The sequence below is a fragment of the Takifugu flavidus genome, chromosome 7 (assembly GCF_003711565.1).
Source record: "Takifugu flavidus isolate HTHZ2018 chromosome 7, ASM371156v2, whole genome shotgun sequence".
In the NCBI taxonomy this organism is placed as follows: domain Eukaryota; kingdom Metazoa; phylum Chordata; class Actinopteri; order Tetraodontiformes; family Tetraodontidae; genus Takifugu; species Takifugu flavidus.
Window position 1 is genome coordinate 195,001 of NC_079526.1, and position 17,949 is coordinate 212,949.

Here is a 17,949-nt window from a genome sequence, read left to right on the forward strand (position 1 = left end):
TCAGTGTGGATGTCTTGTGTCTGCAGTCTGGATGCTGCAAGCATCGGGTTCATCATCATCATTGACCGGCGGAAGGACAAATGGAGCTCAGTGAAAGCCTCCCTGTCCAAGATTGCTGTGAGTTGTGTAAAACTGTAAATGCAACCCCAACCCTGAATTCATAATTAATTTGAATATCCAAAAACATTTCATATAATTTGGTTTCATGTGTGGTGGAGAAAGTTCAACAAAGATAAAATACTTAAGTATGTGACTTAGTGTATTTAGTTTATGCTACTTTTGTGTAGGGGACATTTCCAGGGAACCTGCAGCTGGTGTTGGTGCTGAGACCATCCAGGTTCTTTCAAAAAGCTATCGCAGACATCGGAATCAAGCTGCACAGGGATGATTTTAAAATGAAGGTACCGGTAAGCATGCTTCAGTACAATGATAAAAAGAGCAACAACTGAGTCAGTCATTGCTTATTTTTACTGTGTTACAAAATCCACATTGGGCACCAAAGTTCTTCACATATAAAAGCAACACAATAACGACAGTAAAGTAAACACATATACCGGTATATGAAAATAACACAACAGATAAAAGTTTAAAATGAAAGACAGTAAAAAGACATGAAATGTGACAAGATGATAAATGGCCTAGAAGACATTGAACTCCATTCCAAAATACAATTTAAAATGCTGGACGAAATGGATAATGTTGCATGTTCTCTGGTATGGCTCCATCAGTGTTCAGGCATGGAAACTGATTCTGTACTGATAACAATTGTGCCCAGTGGAAGAAAGTACAAAGAAACAATAACAATGGGTTTAGGGTATACAAGATCTGCCCCTCATCAATGAGCTTTAGCTTCAGAAGACAGTAGGTCTCCAATTATAGGTCAAATATAACAGAAGGTGCTTAACTCTGACCCTAAGCCTGAACTTAACCCTGTCCCTAATGTAACCAGCCTCAGCCCTCACCACAATGGTAATAACTGGGAGATACAGATATGTTCTTCAATATATAAATTATTTTGTGGGCCAGTGGGTCAAAAGTCTAGATTTGCTACAGGAGAAAGGGGTATCAGCAATGTGCATTGAGTGGAGAGTAAAGGATTCACACAACCAAGGTTAAGTTTGCTTATATTGTATTGCTTAAATGGGAAAAGACTGAAATGCCAATACACACATAAACATTAAACAGCGATAGAGTGAATAAAGAAAGAAATAAATCCTCAGATGGTTCCCAAATCACAGTCTCTCTTGGGTGGCTTGCCATGAACACTGAATCTCCCCTCTACCTCTACAGAACAGGAGAAATCCCAGTAGACTAAATCTTCTTGCAGGCCTTGAACTCAGGACTCATTCAGAAGAACAGAAACACACATATATATCCACATACATCACAACCTTGGCTTCCAATTTTCCTTACAACTATCCTTACCGTACATCAAATTATCTGAACACATTTCTCAACATTAATATTAAACAAATTGACTGAATCTCAACTCTTCTGTTACTATTTCCTTTCTTTTAACGCCACTCACTCTCACAAATAAAAACAGAGTAAGGGTAATGTAAATAAAATAGTTTAATATAAACAATTTTCTTTTAAACACAATATACATGAAATGAACGCCTCTTTACTCTATCAACTTACCATATGCACATTTTAACAGATTTAAAATGTAATATATAATATCAGCGAAGTTTACTCACCAGCGGCTCACCCATTAAATACACATACACACTGGCACAACTGCAGATAACACGGCTCTCACCCGTCCAGGTCCAGGTTCTCTTGCTTCTTTGGCAGAATACACGGTCCACTAATGAAACCACGGCAAAAAGAAAGTTTCGCTCTCCACACCAAAAACCACAGTAATGAAAATTAGTGAATTATCTTGCCCTCTTAGACAAAAAACAATCGTATCTGCAGCAAAAAGTTAGCAGGCGGCCATCTTGATGTCGGTCCGGTAGCGCGCGAGAGAGAGAAAAAAACCCCGCACGTGCCAAGACGTGTACACCCTGACCCTAATTGGTCAATTATATCACGTGAACTCCTCGTGTCACCTGGATCTTGCACATCTTTTATTCTACTTCCACAAAGGCACATTCACCACATTTAATGAAAACAAAATGCCCTTTTTAACAGACTTGTTAAAAACAAACCTGTGTGGATTGATTTTACCTACTTATTACCATATTTAAGATTTTTTAAATCAAAAATATTGCCTATCCCTTCTCCGTAGGATCATTTTAATTGAGCTCCTATTTATTTATTTTTTGCAATAAAATATGAATTTATTTATTCTAACAATTGAGCTATTATTTAAGGTTTAGTAACCTGGGTTACACTAACATGACGGAGGTCCCTAACCATGACCTGATGGAAGGTCCCCAACCCTAAACTTAACCCTAACAAGACAGAATGTCACTAACTCTGAGCTTGACGGGATGGTCACTAACCCTGATCTTAAACCTATAATGACAGGTCACAATCCTGTTAATTTCTGGAAGGAGACATCAACAGTTCTTCTATGAGACTCTGCAAACTTCATCCTCTGTAAACATACAGTGGTAGCATTTCTGACTGACTGGCTGATGCCCAGAAGGATAATGTCTCTGATCAGCCATGTGGGAAATGAGGAGGGTGACTGCTGTCAACTGTTTTACAGATTGTGATGCTGAACTCTCTGTCAGACCTTCATGGGTATGTGGACAAAGGCCAGCTGACTGGAGAGTTGGGAGGAAGCCTGGAGTACTGCCACAGTCAGTGGATACACCACCGTACAGTGAGTTTGAGTGCTGCCTACTTCCACTTGAGATTCAGTGCTGGTGGACTCACAATGGTGTTCTCCCTCAGGCCATAGAGAACTTTGCTGTGACAGTAAAAACCACAGCCCAGCTGTTACAGAAGTTTGGAACAGACCTGGCAGAGACTGAGCTGCCTAATGATATCCAGTGCACCAAAGATCTTCTGGTGACCCACACAGTCAAGCACAACAACCTTAAGGTGATTCATCCTTGTTAACATCACATCCAGTAAGCACGTGTGAATGCTATGAATGTGTGGAAGAAATTGGTCTCCCCCTGGCATGAAGTAAGCTTGCTAAGATCAGCTGTGTAAATTTTCCTGTCAAGTTAGAATAAAGATGGGATTCAACACTAAGCACAGCCAAGTTAATCAAGTTTAGTTAAAAAATAACCTTTATTTAGTGCTCCTCCGACTGCCAGCAGCCTTCTGATGAAACAGTGCCCCTCACGATCAACCTAATCCAAATTGTTAGATTCTCCAAAACTAAAGAATGAAAGACCCGGCAAACTAGTCCGTGTTCTTTATGTGTGGCTTAGAAAATCACTCACCTGCGGTCTGTTTGAAACTGCCTGGTGGGTGACGTGAACATTTTTGTTTGTTTCTATGTGCACCAGGAGGAGCTGAAGCTCGGGCTGAAACAGGGCACCACCCTGTTGAGCTGCATCAGGGAGCAGGCCGCCAAGTCTCAAAACCACAAGCTAAGTCCTGATGAAATGGAGAACCAAACCACCGTGGAGAGGTTAGTTCCTCAGTCTGACCATGAAGAGCTTGCCGCGCTGCAGGTCCTGCGGCTTCTGACACACCCCTGCTGTGGGATTCAGGCTCCTGGCTCAGTTGGACGAGACAGAGAATGCGTTTGAACAGTTCTGGTCCAAGCACCAGCTGAAACTGGAGCAGTGCCTGCAGCTCCGCCACTTTGAACAGGACTTCAGAGATGTAAGTTCAATCCACACATCTGTCTGATTTGCTCAGCCTGCTACTAAATGGAAACATCTGGAATCAGCCTTTACTGTCAAAACTCATGTTGTCACTTACAGTAACAGGATGGAGGTAAAAACCATATTTGACTTAAGAGAATGCAACTGAAGCATAAATGATGTCTTTGACTTTCCCCTCTTTGCCAAGGTTAAAATGCCTCTGGACAGTCTGATGGACAGCCTGGTCAGCCTGTCAGACATTGGAGATTGTGTGGCCAGAGTGGAATACCTGCTGAAGGAGCTCAAATCATTGGAGGAGAAGGCTCAGGTTGGTCCACATTTCACATATTTGATGATAACTGAAAGTCTAGGACACCAAGACTTTGGAAACAACAAAATTATTTTAATGACCATTTGTTTCCTCTAGCCCACAGTAGAAAAGGCCCAACTCCAAGCTCTGCACGGGGACCAGCTGATCCAGAGCAACCACTATGCTGTAGATTCTATCAGACCCAAGTGTATTGAGCTTCGCAGAGTCTGTGACAACTTCAGCAATGAAGCCAAGAAAAAAAAAGACATTCTGGGCAAATCGTTGCAAATCCACACGGGAATCACTAAGGTGTGGTGAAGATGGGTGTACTTGTCCTGTTCTTTCCTGTCAGGCAGATTGTTTAAATCACACTTTGCTTCACCTCTAACGTCGGGTCAACATGTTAATTATATTTTGCATTAATATTTTGCAAAATGGCGCTGTCTCAGGCGGCAGCCAGTAGTAGCAGCTCCCTAACTTAATTGTTCTTCTTTAAACTTTTGTAGTGTTTTCTATACTTGTTTATGCTTATAATGCCTATAATATGTATATATTATATTATGTATATATTATATATATATGCTTATAATATATGCTGTATATATGCTTATAACATTCTAATCTTATCTGTATTTTTTTTTTTTTTTTTTCTGTCTCTTTACTCTGCATACGCTGCTACTATAATTCAATTTCCCCACGGGGATGAATAAAGTTCATCTTAATCTTAATCTTAATGTTAATTGTTAACAAGTGTGGCAGCACAACACAGATGGGACATGGTCAGGGAAGATGAGTGAGGAGTCATCTTCCAACAATATCTGACCCAAAGACACAAACAGTATTTGAACACAGTGCAGAACATTCTTATTAGGGACCAATCACAGGGTCTGACACCACCAGATGCTGGTGTTATCATGACTCAGCCCAACCCATCCTAATATATGCTATGCCACATCTGTGCTAGTTTTCACACTTTTACTATTTCAGTTTGAGGTGAATTAGTTGTATTTGTATGATTATGCCCAGTTTTAATGTCACAGAGTTGATAAGATCACAGCTTACAGTTGAGTGTGAAAAAGACAACTAAACCTGTGTGGTAACTTAGCAGTAGTGCGAAATGAGACACTCTTGAAAATCATTTTCTTCTTTTAACTTTTTATCTTCTATTGAAGTATCCCATTTTCCCCTGTATACAGGTGAACCAGTGGTGTGAGTCTGGTATTTATCTGCTAGCTTCTCAGGCTGTGGATAAGTGTCAATCACAGGAAGGGGCGGAGTCAGCATTAACTGACATCGAGTGCTTCCTAGAGTCGGCAGAAAAGAACCAGCTAAATGACCTGAGGAACCTCCATAACCAGTATGAAGTTGTTCTGTCTGAGGACATCAAGGTATCTCGTGAGGAGGTGATTGGGAAAGCAACTGTGATGAGGAGGAGGGTCAGCAGTGATCTGTGTGTCTGCAGGCCAGCGTACTAAAGGCCCTGAAGCGCCTGGAGGATGTCCAGGAGATGTTTGAGAAGCGCCACATCAGTCTCAAGAGGCTGTCTGCAAAACAGACAAGGCCCGTCCAGCATGTGGCCCCACGACCCGAATCATCCCCCAGGCAGCCCTCAGCGAAGACCCCCCTGCGACAACAGCGTGAGTGTGACACGGTCCAACTGATTGCTGCGCCACTTTGCTGTGTCACCATCAGCATTTATGTGTAGCAGCAATGTGTAGTGGACAGGCTTCTTCTGTTTCACGCTGTCTGTCGGCTTCCTTCCAGCTTTGGCTCGTAGAGCGTCTGATAACTCAAATGGCGGCAAGCAACCCGCTGAAGTGGATCCTAACAAAAAGAAGAGTACACGCAAAGCCAAAGCAGGCATCAAGGTACTAATGGTATTTCCTTTCAGTGGCGTTCAGATCAGGTTTCACAGGTACTAAAGTGTTTCCTGTAGTCCTGTTAAGACCACTGCCTGTCATTTGTAGAGTAGAGTGGGAGGACTAACCACCACCAGCTCAGGCTGCTCTCATACAGTTTGGGCTCAGCAACAAGAAAAAGGACTTGTTCCAATTTCAACTAGTTCAACCAAATGATGCATAAATATTTTACTTTGAGCAATTGACCACCCAGAATGACGGATAATAGCGCCACCTGGTGGTTGACACTCACCATTTATTGACTGTGACGTATGTGTTGGTCCAGTAAACTTTCTTTCTTTCACTTTGAAATGCTGTAATCTCCACATCAACCCTGTGTGGTAATATCTCTGTATTTCTCTGTAAATGTGGTGCATGAGTGCCCTGGTTTTGACTTCACAGTCTCACAGTTGTGTAAAGTTCTTGACATTAGTAGCAATAGAGCAGTGGTTCTTAACCTTGCTGCAGGTACTGAACCCCACCGGTTTCATATGCGCATTCACCAAACCCTTATGTATTGAAAAATAAAATTTGATTTTTTTCTAAATTTAGACATGGGTATGTTTTACTGGTGCACAAAATGAACAGTGCTATAACACTGTCTTCAAAGAACGAAACTAGCAAAACATGATTTTCCCACAAAAACATGCAATTGGTTGAGCAACTTTGTACGATGCTGTGAGGATCCGTTTGTTGAGACCAGGCAGAGTGGCTTTTTCATCGAATCTGGCTCTCTTCGCCTTGAATTCAGCAAGCGTCGTGTTCTTGTTCCCCATCTCCGTGCAGCTTAAGGAAGCGTTCCTTTAGTTTTGTTTGCGCTAGACTAGAAGAGCTGAACTTGACATTGCATATCATTCAGTTAGGACTCTGACTCTCATCCGTTACACACAGTTAGTATGAAGGGATTCAAATATTAAGGAAGAAATCACACTACGTACCATCACAACAGTCACAAGTCGACTACTGGGCACCAAATTCCCTGAAGGCCGAGCAATGTAGCACATTTTAGTCCATCCACAATCAACTAATAACTATCAACCACAGCAGGGGGCTGAGGTTCACCCTCTCCCAATGACCTCTGGTCTGTCCTCTAGCACGGACCTTCTACCGGACATGAATTAGAGGACAGACCAGAGGTCATTGGGCTGAGGGTCACCCTCTGCCAGTGACCTCTGGTCTGTCCTCTAATTCATGTCCAGTAGAAGGTACGTGCTAGAAATAGTCTGTTCTCTTTAGGATGAAATGTGGTGTTTACATTAAACAGACCAACCGTGAAAGGTGAAAGGTTGTTTACTCTTTCTTTTAGGAACTTACCAGTACATTTTTTTTCGTCACCTCTTTTTTTAAAACCATAACTTTATTGTATGAAAAGAGCTGAACCTAATGATATCGTGATGGGTTAAATCCACAACTAAAAGTAGTGAAGCTAGGCAGAGAGACAGTACCATATTTAACCCATAAATGTCTGAGGAAGCCGCTGCCTGATGACCAAGTGCGCATCTGTGTCCCATAGATTGAAGTGATGCATGAGGAGAGCCAGGGAGGCTCCACCCATATGGTTGTGAACAATGAGACGGAGGAGAGTCTGTCTAACAGACGGAGGTAAGGACACACAATATGGCCACCAGACAGTTCCTTGAGCCTGAGCCGGGGGGAGGGGGGTGTTGTCGTGAGCGTGCTGCAAGCATTTACAGCTCCCTGAACAGCTAACATCTGTGTGTGAGTATAAACTGTGACATAAGACTCTTCTGTGGAATTTGTGTTTAAATTTAGCCAGTGCTGCATGGGAAGGGCCCACAGAGAGGACATTTCTGTGTATGAGGTGAAGCCTGAGGAGCTCCTGTGGGCTCTGGTTCTTCGATCCCTGTAATGTATCACTGTCGGGGGGCTGAAGACACCAGACAAAGTCTGATGCTAACCTGGCTTCTGTGCTACCGTGCTTTTTTATTAATTCTGTAAATATTCACGTGTGATAAAGTGATTGGTGTAATCCAGACTTGTTTGAACTAATGTAGCCACAACACAGAAATGATCTGCTAACATTACTGCCTGAAACAGCATTCAGTCCGTGATGAACAACTGCCCTATCTGCTCAAACTCCCCACTGGGATCTTCTACGAGTGATAGCGAGTTTTTTCCACTGGACTATAGCCTCCCCTGGCGCGTCTGTCTGTTTATTCTTGCAAAATGCTGTAAAGCTCCCGTTTTTAGGAGCAGTAATATCAGCTCTGCACTTCACGGTCTGGAGGGGAACTCCCCACGTAGCTGCCAAGCCCTGACCCTGAACAAGACTGAGTGGAACCGTGCAAGTTATGCGTTTATGAAAGGATTTTTGTACTCATACCTTCAGAGTGTCTCAGTAAGGCTGTCTCTGACTCCCATACACAAACTCATTCATGTTCACAGCCTTATATATATATATTTCTTACTTTTTTCCATAAATGCGCAAGCTGATTTGCAGCACTCCCAAGTGTGGCAGGCACTGAATGCATCATCATTATTGTTATTCTTGCTTCACTTATCTTCATCCAGCATGGTGTTGGAGAGAAACGGAGCTGGTTGAATCCTGTGAAGGAGCTTCGTGTTGCACCGAGTTCAGAAACAGATTTCGATGCATAATAATGTCATTTAACCCCCATAAAGCATCGTGACCAACATGATCCACAGTGAAGACAAAAGCTTCCTTATTGTGATGGATCTCCATTTGAGATCTGTTCCCTGAGTGACAGCACTGTACATATAAAATGATGACACAGCTGAATGCATCTCTGACAGCTTTTGCCCTTTATTTACTCCACCTGACTCACAATCACCACATTAGTGTTTACTTTGTAGAAGAAACCCATGTTTGTTTTGGTCTTATTTCGTGATCCAGTAAAGCTTTGAACAATCAGCTAAAAGCAGCCATACATGGATATGTGTTTTGGTAGTGTGGCCAACACAGTAGCATTACTCTCACTGCTGTACAGTACAGACTGTCCACAAATCCCCTGGAACTGTAGTTTACTGTGGGGTCTATTGCCACTTGCCACAGGAAACGCACATCTGTGGTATGTCCGTGTGATGTGATCATGCGTCCATAAATGCAGGGGTGATATGGAGCCTTGCCTTCTCCGGCAAAGAACACATGGTCCTGTGGGGACACGCCTACAAAATGTGCACAAATCCCCATGAACACGTCATCAATGTACATGGACGAATTCAGTGCCAAAGTCGCCTGATATATCTTAGCGGCCACATCGGCCGACACCACGTACCCAGATCCAGCAGTGTAGTCTGGGTAGGAGGGCCACGGGTACAGCACCGCAGGAACGTGGTACTTGCTCTTCTTATGGCGAACTGGGGGGGCTCCTTTGTGCACATGGCCTACCCACACATCTCTGGCCCCTGATTGTGTGTGCAGGTAGTTGACCAAATTGGGCAGGTGGATGAAGATGTCATCATCTGCAGACATGAAGAACTGTGCCTGGGGGCAGTACTGTTGGCCCCAGTGGAACTGCAGAATCAATTTGGTTGTGAGGTTGTGAAAGGTGTCCATAAAGTCCTGCTGGATCAGGTCTCCATATACTTGGTCCTCCTGAAGCAGCGCTCTCTGGATGGCAGCTCCACGTCTAACATCTGGGTGTACGCCGAGAGCAAACAGCATCCTTATATTGGCTCCCAACTCTGACCGGGCAAAACTTTCATTCCCCCACGTGTCCCTAATGGCCTGGCGTTGCTCAATATTCTCCGGGGATGACTTAACAAACAGCAGCAGGAGTATTTTGAGGGGACTTTCACCGCTTCTGTCACCACATTTGTCTGGATGGTTTATAAGGTATGGATAGCTCATCATCACAGAACCATCCCTCCCTCGGTGCTTGCTGGAGGCAACAGTGAGGGCCGAGCCGAAGTCATAGCTGTTGACCAGGTAGCGATATGTGTAGGACCTGATGTGGCTGACCACGTGGTGGTCAATCTCCTCCCACGAGACCATTAGTACACAAAGCAGCAGACCTGTGGTCACCAGCTGCACACACTGGCACTTTCGAATACGACGAAAGTTCACGAACATTGTGATGAATGCTAACATCTGCTAATCTCTGAAGCTAATGCAGAATGGATCCTCTGGGTCTGCCTCCAGTTCTCTTAGGTGTGTGATTCTAGCTTCCATTAACTGCACTCCTGCTCCTTTAAAAATTTACTTAAAAATAAATAAATCAATTATCAAGTCCAGTAAGACTTTGTCAAGTTCTTCAGCAGTCCTGATGCTGCGTAACTAACCTTCCTCCTTGCTGAGTGGCAGAGTCTCCTCTCCCACATAGTGATGAGACTGAACACAGCTCCGGGGTCTATTGCCTCTTCTGCAGTAACGTGCAGAAGCTGAAGAAACAACAAAATAGATTTGGTCACATTTGGTAGTTTCCCATGAAAGTCCTGAATCACAAAAACAATCACTCCAAAGGAAACCAAATTCAATCTCAGACGGTTATGTTTGGTCTGTGCCAAGATGCTAATGGATTTAGCCTGTTTCTCTTAATGTGTTTGGTCGTTTGCAATGCGAAACACTTGGCTAGTCAAGTTTTTCACAATGAACAATGGGCTGCGATACTTCAAGATGGAGACAGTTCACCACTATGTGTGGCCCTTCCCACAGAAGATCACAGATACCAACTGTCAAAATGGGGGGAAATGCATTTATAAGTGTAGCTGCTGATGATACATTAGGCTGGACAGTCATGTAACATGCTGGCCATGGCGAATTGGGGGCAACAGGAAGGGTCGATAGTTGAGGAGGGAGATTGTGGACGATGAGTCTGGTTCGAAAATTGAGGTGCTTCGTGAGACATCTGAATTGGTCTGGTCAATAAGATCTGAAATGAACTGATTGATCGGAACTGATCAATGAATAAGATAAGTTTTATATATTTTACTCACAACTCTGAGGTTGGGCAGGAAGCTGAAAGTGCTACAAGGTACAGAGCTAATAATCTCAAGGTCAGTATCCAACGTGCAGCGTAGCATACAGAGAGGGTGTAAAGAGTAGCTACAGGATTGTTGCAGCAGTTATATGGTGTGGCCGGGGCTTTGTGATCAAAGCCTCTTGACCTTTTCCTTTGAAGTTCAAGGACCCTGCAGGCTGTGGACCATCAGGATTCCTGTGGGGGGGCAGACGTGTCCGGCTTGCTGGTTGCATCACTGGACCTAAACTTGTCGGGATTTCTCACTCAGAAAAGTTGACTTCTCACGATCCATTCCTCCATCCATGGTTTAGCCTCATGATCAGCCTCAGAGATGGAGTTAGCTTAGTGGTCCAGCCATCAGATGCTAAGCAGCTCATAACTGCACTGTGTCCAAAGCTGAGTCATGTATCCATATTAGATAGAGCTTTGCTACCTCTCACCATGTTTCTGGAAAGTCCGGTTTGACAGTGACTATTGTCGTACTCACTTGGCTTCAGCCCAGGTGCTGAGGTGGACCCAACGCTGCACACCACTGGTTGTTCCTGGATCCACTAAGCCGACCACACCGGGGGCGCTACAATAGACGGTTGCTCAGTCAAGGTTCCAGGAATGCTGTTGGAGGATAATCCCATGTCATTTGATCACTAGCAGCTGCAGAAAAATGTAAATATTTACAACCCATGAATAAATGATCACTTTTATGATCTACATATTTGCTACATCATGTTAATCGACAATATAGGCAACATTTGTGGTTTTCACTTTGGAAAATATGTTTCTGCATGGCTAAAATGGCAACTTCAGGAGAGGAGATATTAAATAATCTTTACCAATAAAATAAAGAGGGCCAATGATAGCCTGGCCATGTCTGTCTTTAACTGAGGACACTGTGAATGCAAGTGTCCACCCAGCAGAAGCAGCAATAATAGAGAGGCTTTAGCCTAACAGAGCAGGGCTCAAGCTGACCTCTGTATAACGCTGCTTTACAATAGCTTAAACACATATTTCCACTGCAGCATACTGGTTGCACACTGGTGGTCACACAACAATGGACATCTCTGACAACACATGGACAAAACTCCTCATTCAGAGGTCTTGTGACTAAACATGACATGAAAAGATCCACAGTCTGGCTGTGGATGTAAGGCCCTAAAAAAGGAGAAACCCCAAATGTAACTTCTTCCTGTAACAACAGACGGTAGTTAGTCGTGGTTAGTAAAGAGGTCAGGAAGGTCTTGTCTCTGTCATCACACCGTCATTGCCCCAGTGTGTCTCCACTGCAGAGGAGCAAACCTCTAACCCTTGAGACCAGTAGAGGCCAGCATGGTCTCACTGGCCACCAAACAAAAGCAATGAGGCAGAAAGTGCACGTGTCAACACCCAGTCTGACTGTAATGTCCATACCACAAGCTGGATGAGGGACAGATTCAGTTTAAGGACAAGCATGTCAGTGTTGACACATCCCCCTCCCCTTACAAGTGAGGATTTTTAAATCTAATCAAAAGAGACCACTTTTCACTGTTCTCAGAGCAGAGAACCTCCCCGTGTGCATGTCTCCCTCCCAGTGTGCACGTTTTCCCCTGTCCTATTTGACAGAACCATTGTCTGGTAAACACAGTTGTTACCACAAAAACAGTTTACTGTCATCTAGTCCAGCGGTTCTCAACTGGTCTGACTGTGGGACCCACATTTACCATGGTCCTGAAGTTCTGATCCACCTTTAGAGGGTTCAGCCCAAGCAAATTTAGTCTTTAACATAATTATACTCACTGTATTGAGCAAAGCGTGTGGCAGAGCACACAAATGAACCTGAACTAAAGCTGAGGAGGATGGTGACAACTGGACAAACTCCGCCCGCTTGTCTTTCTATGTAATTTCCAAATGACACTGCACTTTTGATGGTTTCATGCTCTTATATGCAAGACCTTCACTATAGACAACACTCTGGGGTTCCTGTCCATCACTATCCCCAAATATATATTTTCAATACTGCAATTAATGTCTAACATCAATTTGATGTTTGTCCGACTAACAGGAGAAGGCCCCCTAGCAACAGTAACTATGCTAAAAACATGGTTTTCAGACACTTGGATAGCTTGTGCTGTTCACTAATTGTGTATTGGAAATCCATCCATCCATCCATCATCCATCCATCCATCCATCCATCCATCCATCCATCCATCCATCCGTCCGTCCGTCCGTCCATCCGTGTGTCCACCATCCATCCATCCATCTGTCCATCCATCCGTCCGTCCATCCGTCTGTCCACCATCCATCCATCCATCCATCCATCCATCCATCCATCCATCCATTCATTAAAGTAAATCCAGTCCTAATGTGTCAGTAACCCACAGGACTATTATGAATAATTTATTTCTTCCTCTTTTATTTTTCTGTGTGATGATCTTCATTCTGAAGAAACAACCAGGAGCGAGAAGTTTGGAAGAGCTGAATAACTCCATGATGAACTTCTTCACCATCTCCTGTCTTTTCTCATCAACCGTAAATGTTTGCTCTCTGTTTTGGCTGTTTCTTGTCCGTTAAAGGCAACATTAAGGTCAGAGCAGCACTAATTACTTCAGTGGTTTTGCTGCACTTGTGGTTTGATGCTGTTTTTCTATCAGTATCACATGCATTCTTTCTTCTGCTCTCCTCCAGCCCTGTTAGCACCCACCAACATTTGTGTTAGTGTGGATGGGAAGGCTAAGATGAGCTGTGGGCAGTCACGATGGCCGCAGCAGACTTTTGGCCACGTGTTACTTCAATCAGCTTCTTTTCTATTCAAATTTTAAGCAAAATCTGATTTTTTTTTGTTTCCACGGTTTAAGAAAGAGGCGATTGTTCTCACATGACACATGTAAAATGAACTCCAGACACTTTAGCTTGTTGGGCGACACAACCGTCTTTATCTGATATTTAATCATCTGGGCTGTGATGGCAGGCTTGTGACAGAAGACGGTGACAGACCGTTTTAGGGCTCTGTTCTTCAGTCTGGCTGTTCTGTCTGAACCTAATTCATTTTCACAAGTAACACAACTCTGTCTCTGGTGAAGCCAGCCTGCCATCTGGAACTATTTACTCATTTCACTTCATCCTGACTCATGTGAGAGAGCTGCTCGGAGTGCTGCTGCTTTCAGCCACCTAAAAACAGGACCAGCTCACTTTAGAGGAGTAAAGACAGCGCGGTCCACTTACTGGCTCATGTAGTCGTCCCGTCCACTTGTAGGTGACGCTACAGATGTAGAAGTCGATTTGACAGGGTTGGTTTCAGAAGCATTCTGTCCTGGCTGAAGGTCCTGCTGCGTGAGACACACATATAGTGGGATGGGCTATCTCACAGTGGGAGGAGCCACCCGTCCCAGAAAGACTCGTCCCTCATTCCTGTCTCTCTTTTACAGATGGTTGCTGTCCAGCCAGAAGGAAAGAGATTTTTTTCTTTGTCATCTTTGGATCAGATTACTATTACTTAGAAGCAAGAAGTAGAAGAATTAATAATCCTTAAAGAATATTGGACATAATCTATTACCGTATTAGTTTTTAGAAACATTTTTTGGAAAGTGCCAGATCCTTAAAAGTTCTCGCCGTCACTCTTTCAGAGCCAATGGGAGGAAGCTGGACTCTAGCCTAGCTACTACTGCTATTAGAACACCTCCCAAATTTTGTCCCCACCAGGGCTTAAACCAGCAACCCTCTGCTTCTCAGCCTCTCCAAGAGGCTGAATGACCACCATCTTGAAAGTTCCATCCATCCATCCATCCATCCTTCCATCCTCTACCGCTTATCCGGGGTTGGGTCGCGGGGGCAGCAGCCTAAGAAGAGAAGCCCAGACTTCCCTCTCCCCAGCTACCTCTTCCAGCTCATCCGGAGGGATCCCCAGGCGTTCCCAGGCCAGTCGAGAGTCATAGTCTCTCCAACGTGTCCTGGGTCTTCCCGGGAGTCTCCTACCGGAGGGATATGGCCTGAACACCTCACCAGGGAGGCGTCTAGGCATTCATCTTCATGTCTGACAGGGGTTTAGTGACAACCCGGGAATGCTTCTCTTCCTTTCCAGGAGTGTTTTGTGCTAATAAGATGAGGTTCAGGCTAGTTTGTATATCACTGGATTAAACAGCCTTTCAGAACCTTTGTGATTTGATGCTTAAGTATGAGCAAGTAGTGTGTTTGTACATGGACTTTTTTTGGAATTCTAAAGTTAATTATTTTACGAGGGCGGCACGGTGTTGTGGTGGTTAGCACTGTTGGCTCACATCAAGAAGGCCCCGGGTTCGATCCCTGGTTGGGACTGAGGCTGCAGACTTTCTGTGTGGAGTTTGCATGTTCTCCCTGTGCCTGCGTGGGTTCTCTCCGGGTACTCCGGCTTCCTCCCACAGTCCAAAGACATGCATGATTGGGGATTAGGCTAATTGGAAACTCTAAATTGCCCGTAGGTGTGAGTGTGAGAGAGAATGGTTGTTTGTCTATATGTGTTAGCCCTGCGATTGACTGGCGTCCAGTTCAGGGTGTACCCTGCCTCCGCCCATTGTGCTGAGATAGACTCCAGTCCCCCCGCGACCCTCAGTGGAGGAACAAGCGGTAGAAAGTGAGTGAGTGAATATTTTACGAGTCTGTCCCAATGTCCAACCAAACATGTTCTGACTGTGCTCACTAGCGTCTGTTGGGTCAGGACGCATCAACAAGCTGTGGTTTGTGATGCTTTATGATCCATAGACTTGGCTGCAAAGGTTCCTTTACTGGAACCTGATGAGATAATTTACTGAGGTCAAACATGAGAATGATCCTTTCCTGCCTAACAAAGAGATCAAACATGCGTTCGTGAGCACGTGGGGAGCTTCACTTCTGCAGAGGCCAACGTTTCCCTCAGCAGAGGTGCTGCCCCTCTCCAGCTAGGTGTTAGTCAGAGGGTTGCAGCCACAGTTCTTCTTGGGTGAGCTGAAATCCCCTTGTCATTAGTGTCATCCCAACACTGACTCGAAGTGTCCTCGCTGCTGTCTTCAAGTCTTTACTTCAGTGGTTCAGCAGCAGGGGACAGTGTGGATGGCTGGTCTCGTGTGAACAAAGATCACGTCACACTTGACACCTGCTCCCACAACATGATGGTGACTGTGGAAGTTCTTTTGTCTCTGCAGGCACATCCTGACTGAGCTGATAGAAACAGAGAGGTTATATGTGGAGGAACTCCAAAGCATCATCGAGGTACAGTGTGGTCATCACAACTAATGTGCCATAAATCACCATCGAACCCACAACACTGATTTCTGCTACACGTGCAATTAGACCTGAACCTCCAAGCTTGTTGTCTGTGTATGAATTGATCACAAAGACAGAATTATCTCTGCTAATCTCTGCACTTCCTGCTACTTCAACTTGTGTGAATTGGCTAAACTTAATCACCCAAACATTTGCTTTATTATTGATTAAGACACATTTATAATGACAGAAGATGATGTTTCGTGGTGGACTTTCTTTCTGGCAGGGCTATTTTGCTGAGCTGGACAACTCTGAGCTGAGCCATCTGGTGCCTCTGGTCCTGCTGAACAAACGAGACGTGCTCTTCGGCAACCTGCCTGAGATATATGACTTCCACAACAGGTAGTGTGCTTCTGAACCCTTCTGGATTAGCTTCTTATGCTAATCCATGTTTCTCTCTCCCTGCTTCTGAAACTATTACTGTTGCTCTAGGAAATGTGTGTATGAGAATTTAAGCAGTGTTTCATTTATTTTCTCAAAGACACAAAATTAATTTGTCTCAAACAAACTTGACGTGCTTCGATGGTGCACTTCCATCTTCCTCTGCGGGATCACCAGGTGTGAGGTGTACCAGCTGGTGGTTGACCAGCTCCAGGACATCACTCCAGGTGTCCCTGTTCATGGCCACATGGGAACACTTTCTAGTTGTGATGCAACATTATATCCAAGTTGCCGTCTGTCTTGTAGGACAATTGACATGATAGAAACATTCACTAGACACACAGAGGAAAAGGACGTCAAGCGGAACATGAAGAAGAAATGAAGCAGGAAGAAGCAGGAGGAAACATCACGGATCACTGCAGACCAGAAACCCACCTCATGGACTGGGATTGTGGATACTGCATCATGGAGGCTGTAGGAATTCGATAGTGTGTGCACATGGCTGTGAACAGAGACCAGGGAGCTAGACGACCTCGGACAGCAAGCGGATGGCTGGGGGACCTGCTGTTGCTTCGAGCTGTCCCGCTGTCCCCCAGTGACCATCAGCTGATACATGATGTGACGCCTGTGCTGAGGATGGAATGACACCATGGAGTCACGTACGTGCACAAGAAATGACCTGCGCATACAAAGATGCAAGAGAAACAGAGAATTTCAGCAATTTCTACAATCCAAGCAGCATTTCTACAACAGCCTTATTTAAACTGCTGTTTGGGGTGAACTTGATCCTGGAGAAGCCTCCATGTGTGAAACATGGGCAGTTTAGAGCAAACCCCAACAATCAGAAGAGGTGACTGTTACTGTTGCTTGGCTTTCATCCTGTAGCTCAGGCATTCCTTCTTCTCCTGCTCAGAACCTTTCTGGGGGAGCTGGAGGACTGTGTGGAGAAACCTGAGATGGTGGGAACATGCTTTTTAAAAAGGGTGAGTATGCGTGACAGTGGGTTGACCACAGATGTTCTGGAGGTTAGCAGAGAATCTTCCAGTGACGCCCCACATCATTCTCACTGGTGACGTGTGAACAGTGTGGATCACAGTCCTCAACAGTTCTCAACATTCCCCAACAGTCTTCAAGAAACAACAATTTTTCTGCATCAACACTAATACCATATAAAACCACATCAAAACTCCTCCAGCTGTAATCTATGAAATTGGATCTGACTGCTGCAGCACTCACCCTCCACTTCAGTAATAACATATGTAAACATATCCAAACCAGTACAAGCCAAGGATGCCCAGTGGCACCACCACTCTCAGCACTCTGGAGGCTGAGAGACAGTCTTTGAGGAGGTTGAGGTCATGTTCTGGAAGGTGACTCAAAGAATGGGTTGTTGTGTTCAGGCTCACAATGACACCGTTACATAAATCAGCAGACAAACAGAGAAGGTTCTTCCT

General features: G+C 44.5%; 2 protein-coding genes across 17 annotated transcripts in view; one reads left to right on the top strand and one right to left on the bottom strand.

Moving 5' to 3' along the window:
* mcf2l2 (MCF.2 cell line derived transforming sequence-like 2) overlaps positions 1 to 17,949 on the top strand; it is a 60,314-nt gene that overhangs the window by 19,484 nt on the left and 22,881 nt on the right. For 13 of the 15 annotated variants that reach the window (XR_008951249.1, XM_057037371.1, XM_057037372.1 and 10 more), the window contains 15 exons: positions 27 to 117; positions 288 to 407; positions 2,660 to 2,776; positions 2,848 to 2,997; positions 3,414 to 3,538; positions 3,621 to 3,735; positions 3,925 to 4,044; positions 4,144 to 4,335; positions 5,223 to 5,414; positions 5,489 to 5,663; positions 5,791 to 5,894; positions 7,438 to 7,526; positions 15,994 to 16,060; positions 16,341 to 16,456; positions 17,409 to 17,478. Coding sequence is in view for 14 of the 15 variants with exons in the window: in XM_057037371.1 (XP_056893351.1) it covers positions 27 to 117; positions 288 to 407; positions 2,660 to 2,776; positions 2,848 to 2,997; positions 3,414 to 3,538; positions 3,621 to 3,735; positions 3,925 to 4,044; positions 4,144 to 4,335; positions 5,223 to 5,414; positions 5,489 to 5,663; positions 5,791 to 5,894; positions 7,438 to 7,526; positions 15,994 to 16,060; positions 16,341 to 16,456; positions 17,409 to 17,478 (1,843 nt within the window). In the remaining variant the exon portion in view is untranslated. The remainder of the gene's footprint in view (positions 1 to 26; positions 118 to 287; positions 408 to 2,659; positions 2,777 to 2,847; positions 2,998 to 3,413; positions 3,539 to 3,620; positions 3,736 to 3,924; positions 4,045 to 4,143; positions 4,336 to 5,222; positions 5,415 to 5,488; positions 5,664 to 5,790; positions 5,895 to 7,437; positions 7,527 to 15,993; positions 16,061 to 16,340; positions 16,457 to 17,408; positions 17,479 to 17,949) is intronic. The other 2 variants (XM_057037370.1, XM_057037382.1) reach the window with 1 other exon arrangement.
* b3gnt5a (UDP-GlcNAc:betaGal beta-1,3-N-acetylglucosaminyltransferase 5a) lies at positions 8,686 to 15,539 on the bottom strand. 2 transcript variants are annotated; one of them, XM_057037419.1, is made up of 3 exons: positions 14,063 to 15,539; positions 11,355 to 11,479; positions 8,686 to 10,286 (listed from the first exon to the last, which is right to left on the bottom strand). In XM_057037419.1, the coding sequence occupies exon 3, from the start codon at positions 9,994 to 9,996 to the stop codon at positions 8,815 to 8,817; it is 1,182 nt and encodes a 393-aa protein (XP_056893399.1). In that variant the 5' UTR covers positions 9,997 to 10,286; positions 11,355 to 11,479; positions 14,063 to 15,539; the 3' UTR covers positions 8,686 to 8,814. The 2 variants fall into 2 exon arrangements, with proteins under 2 accessions (XP_056893399.1, XP_056893400.1); XM_057037420.1 differs by having other exon boundaries at positions 11,355 to 11,518.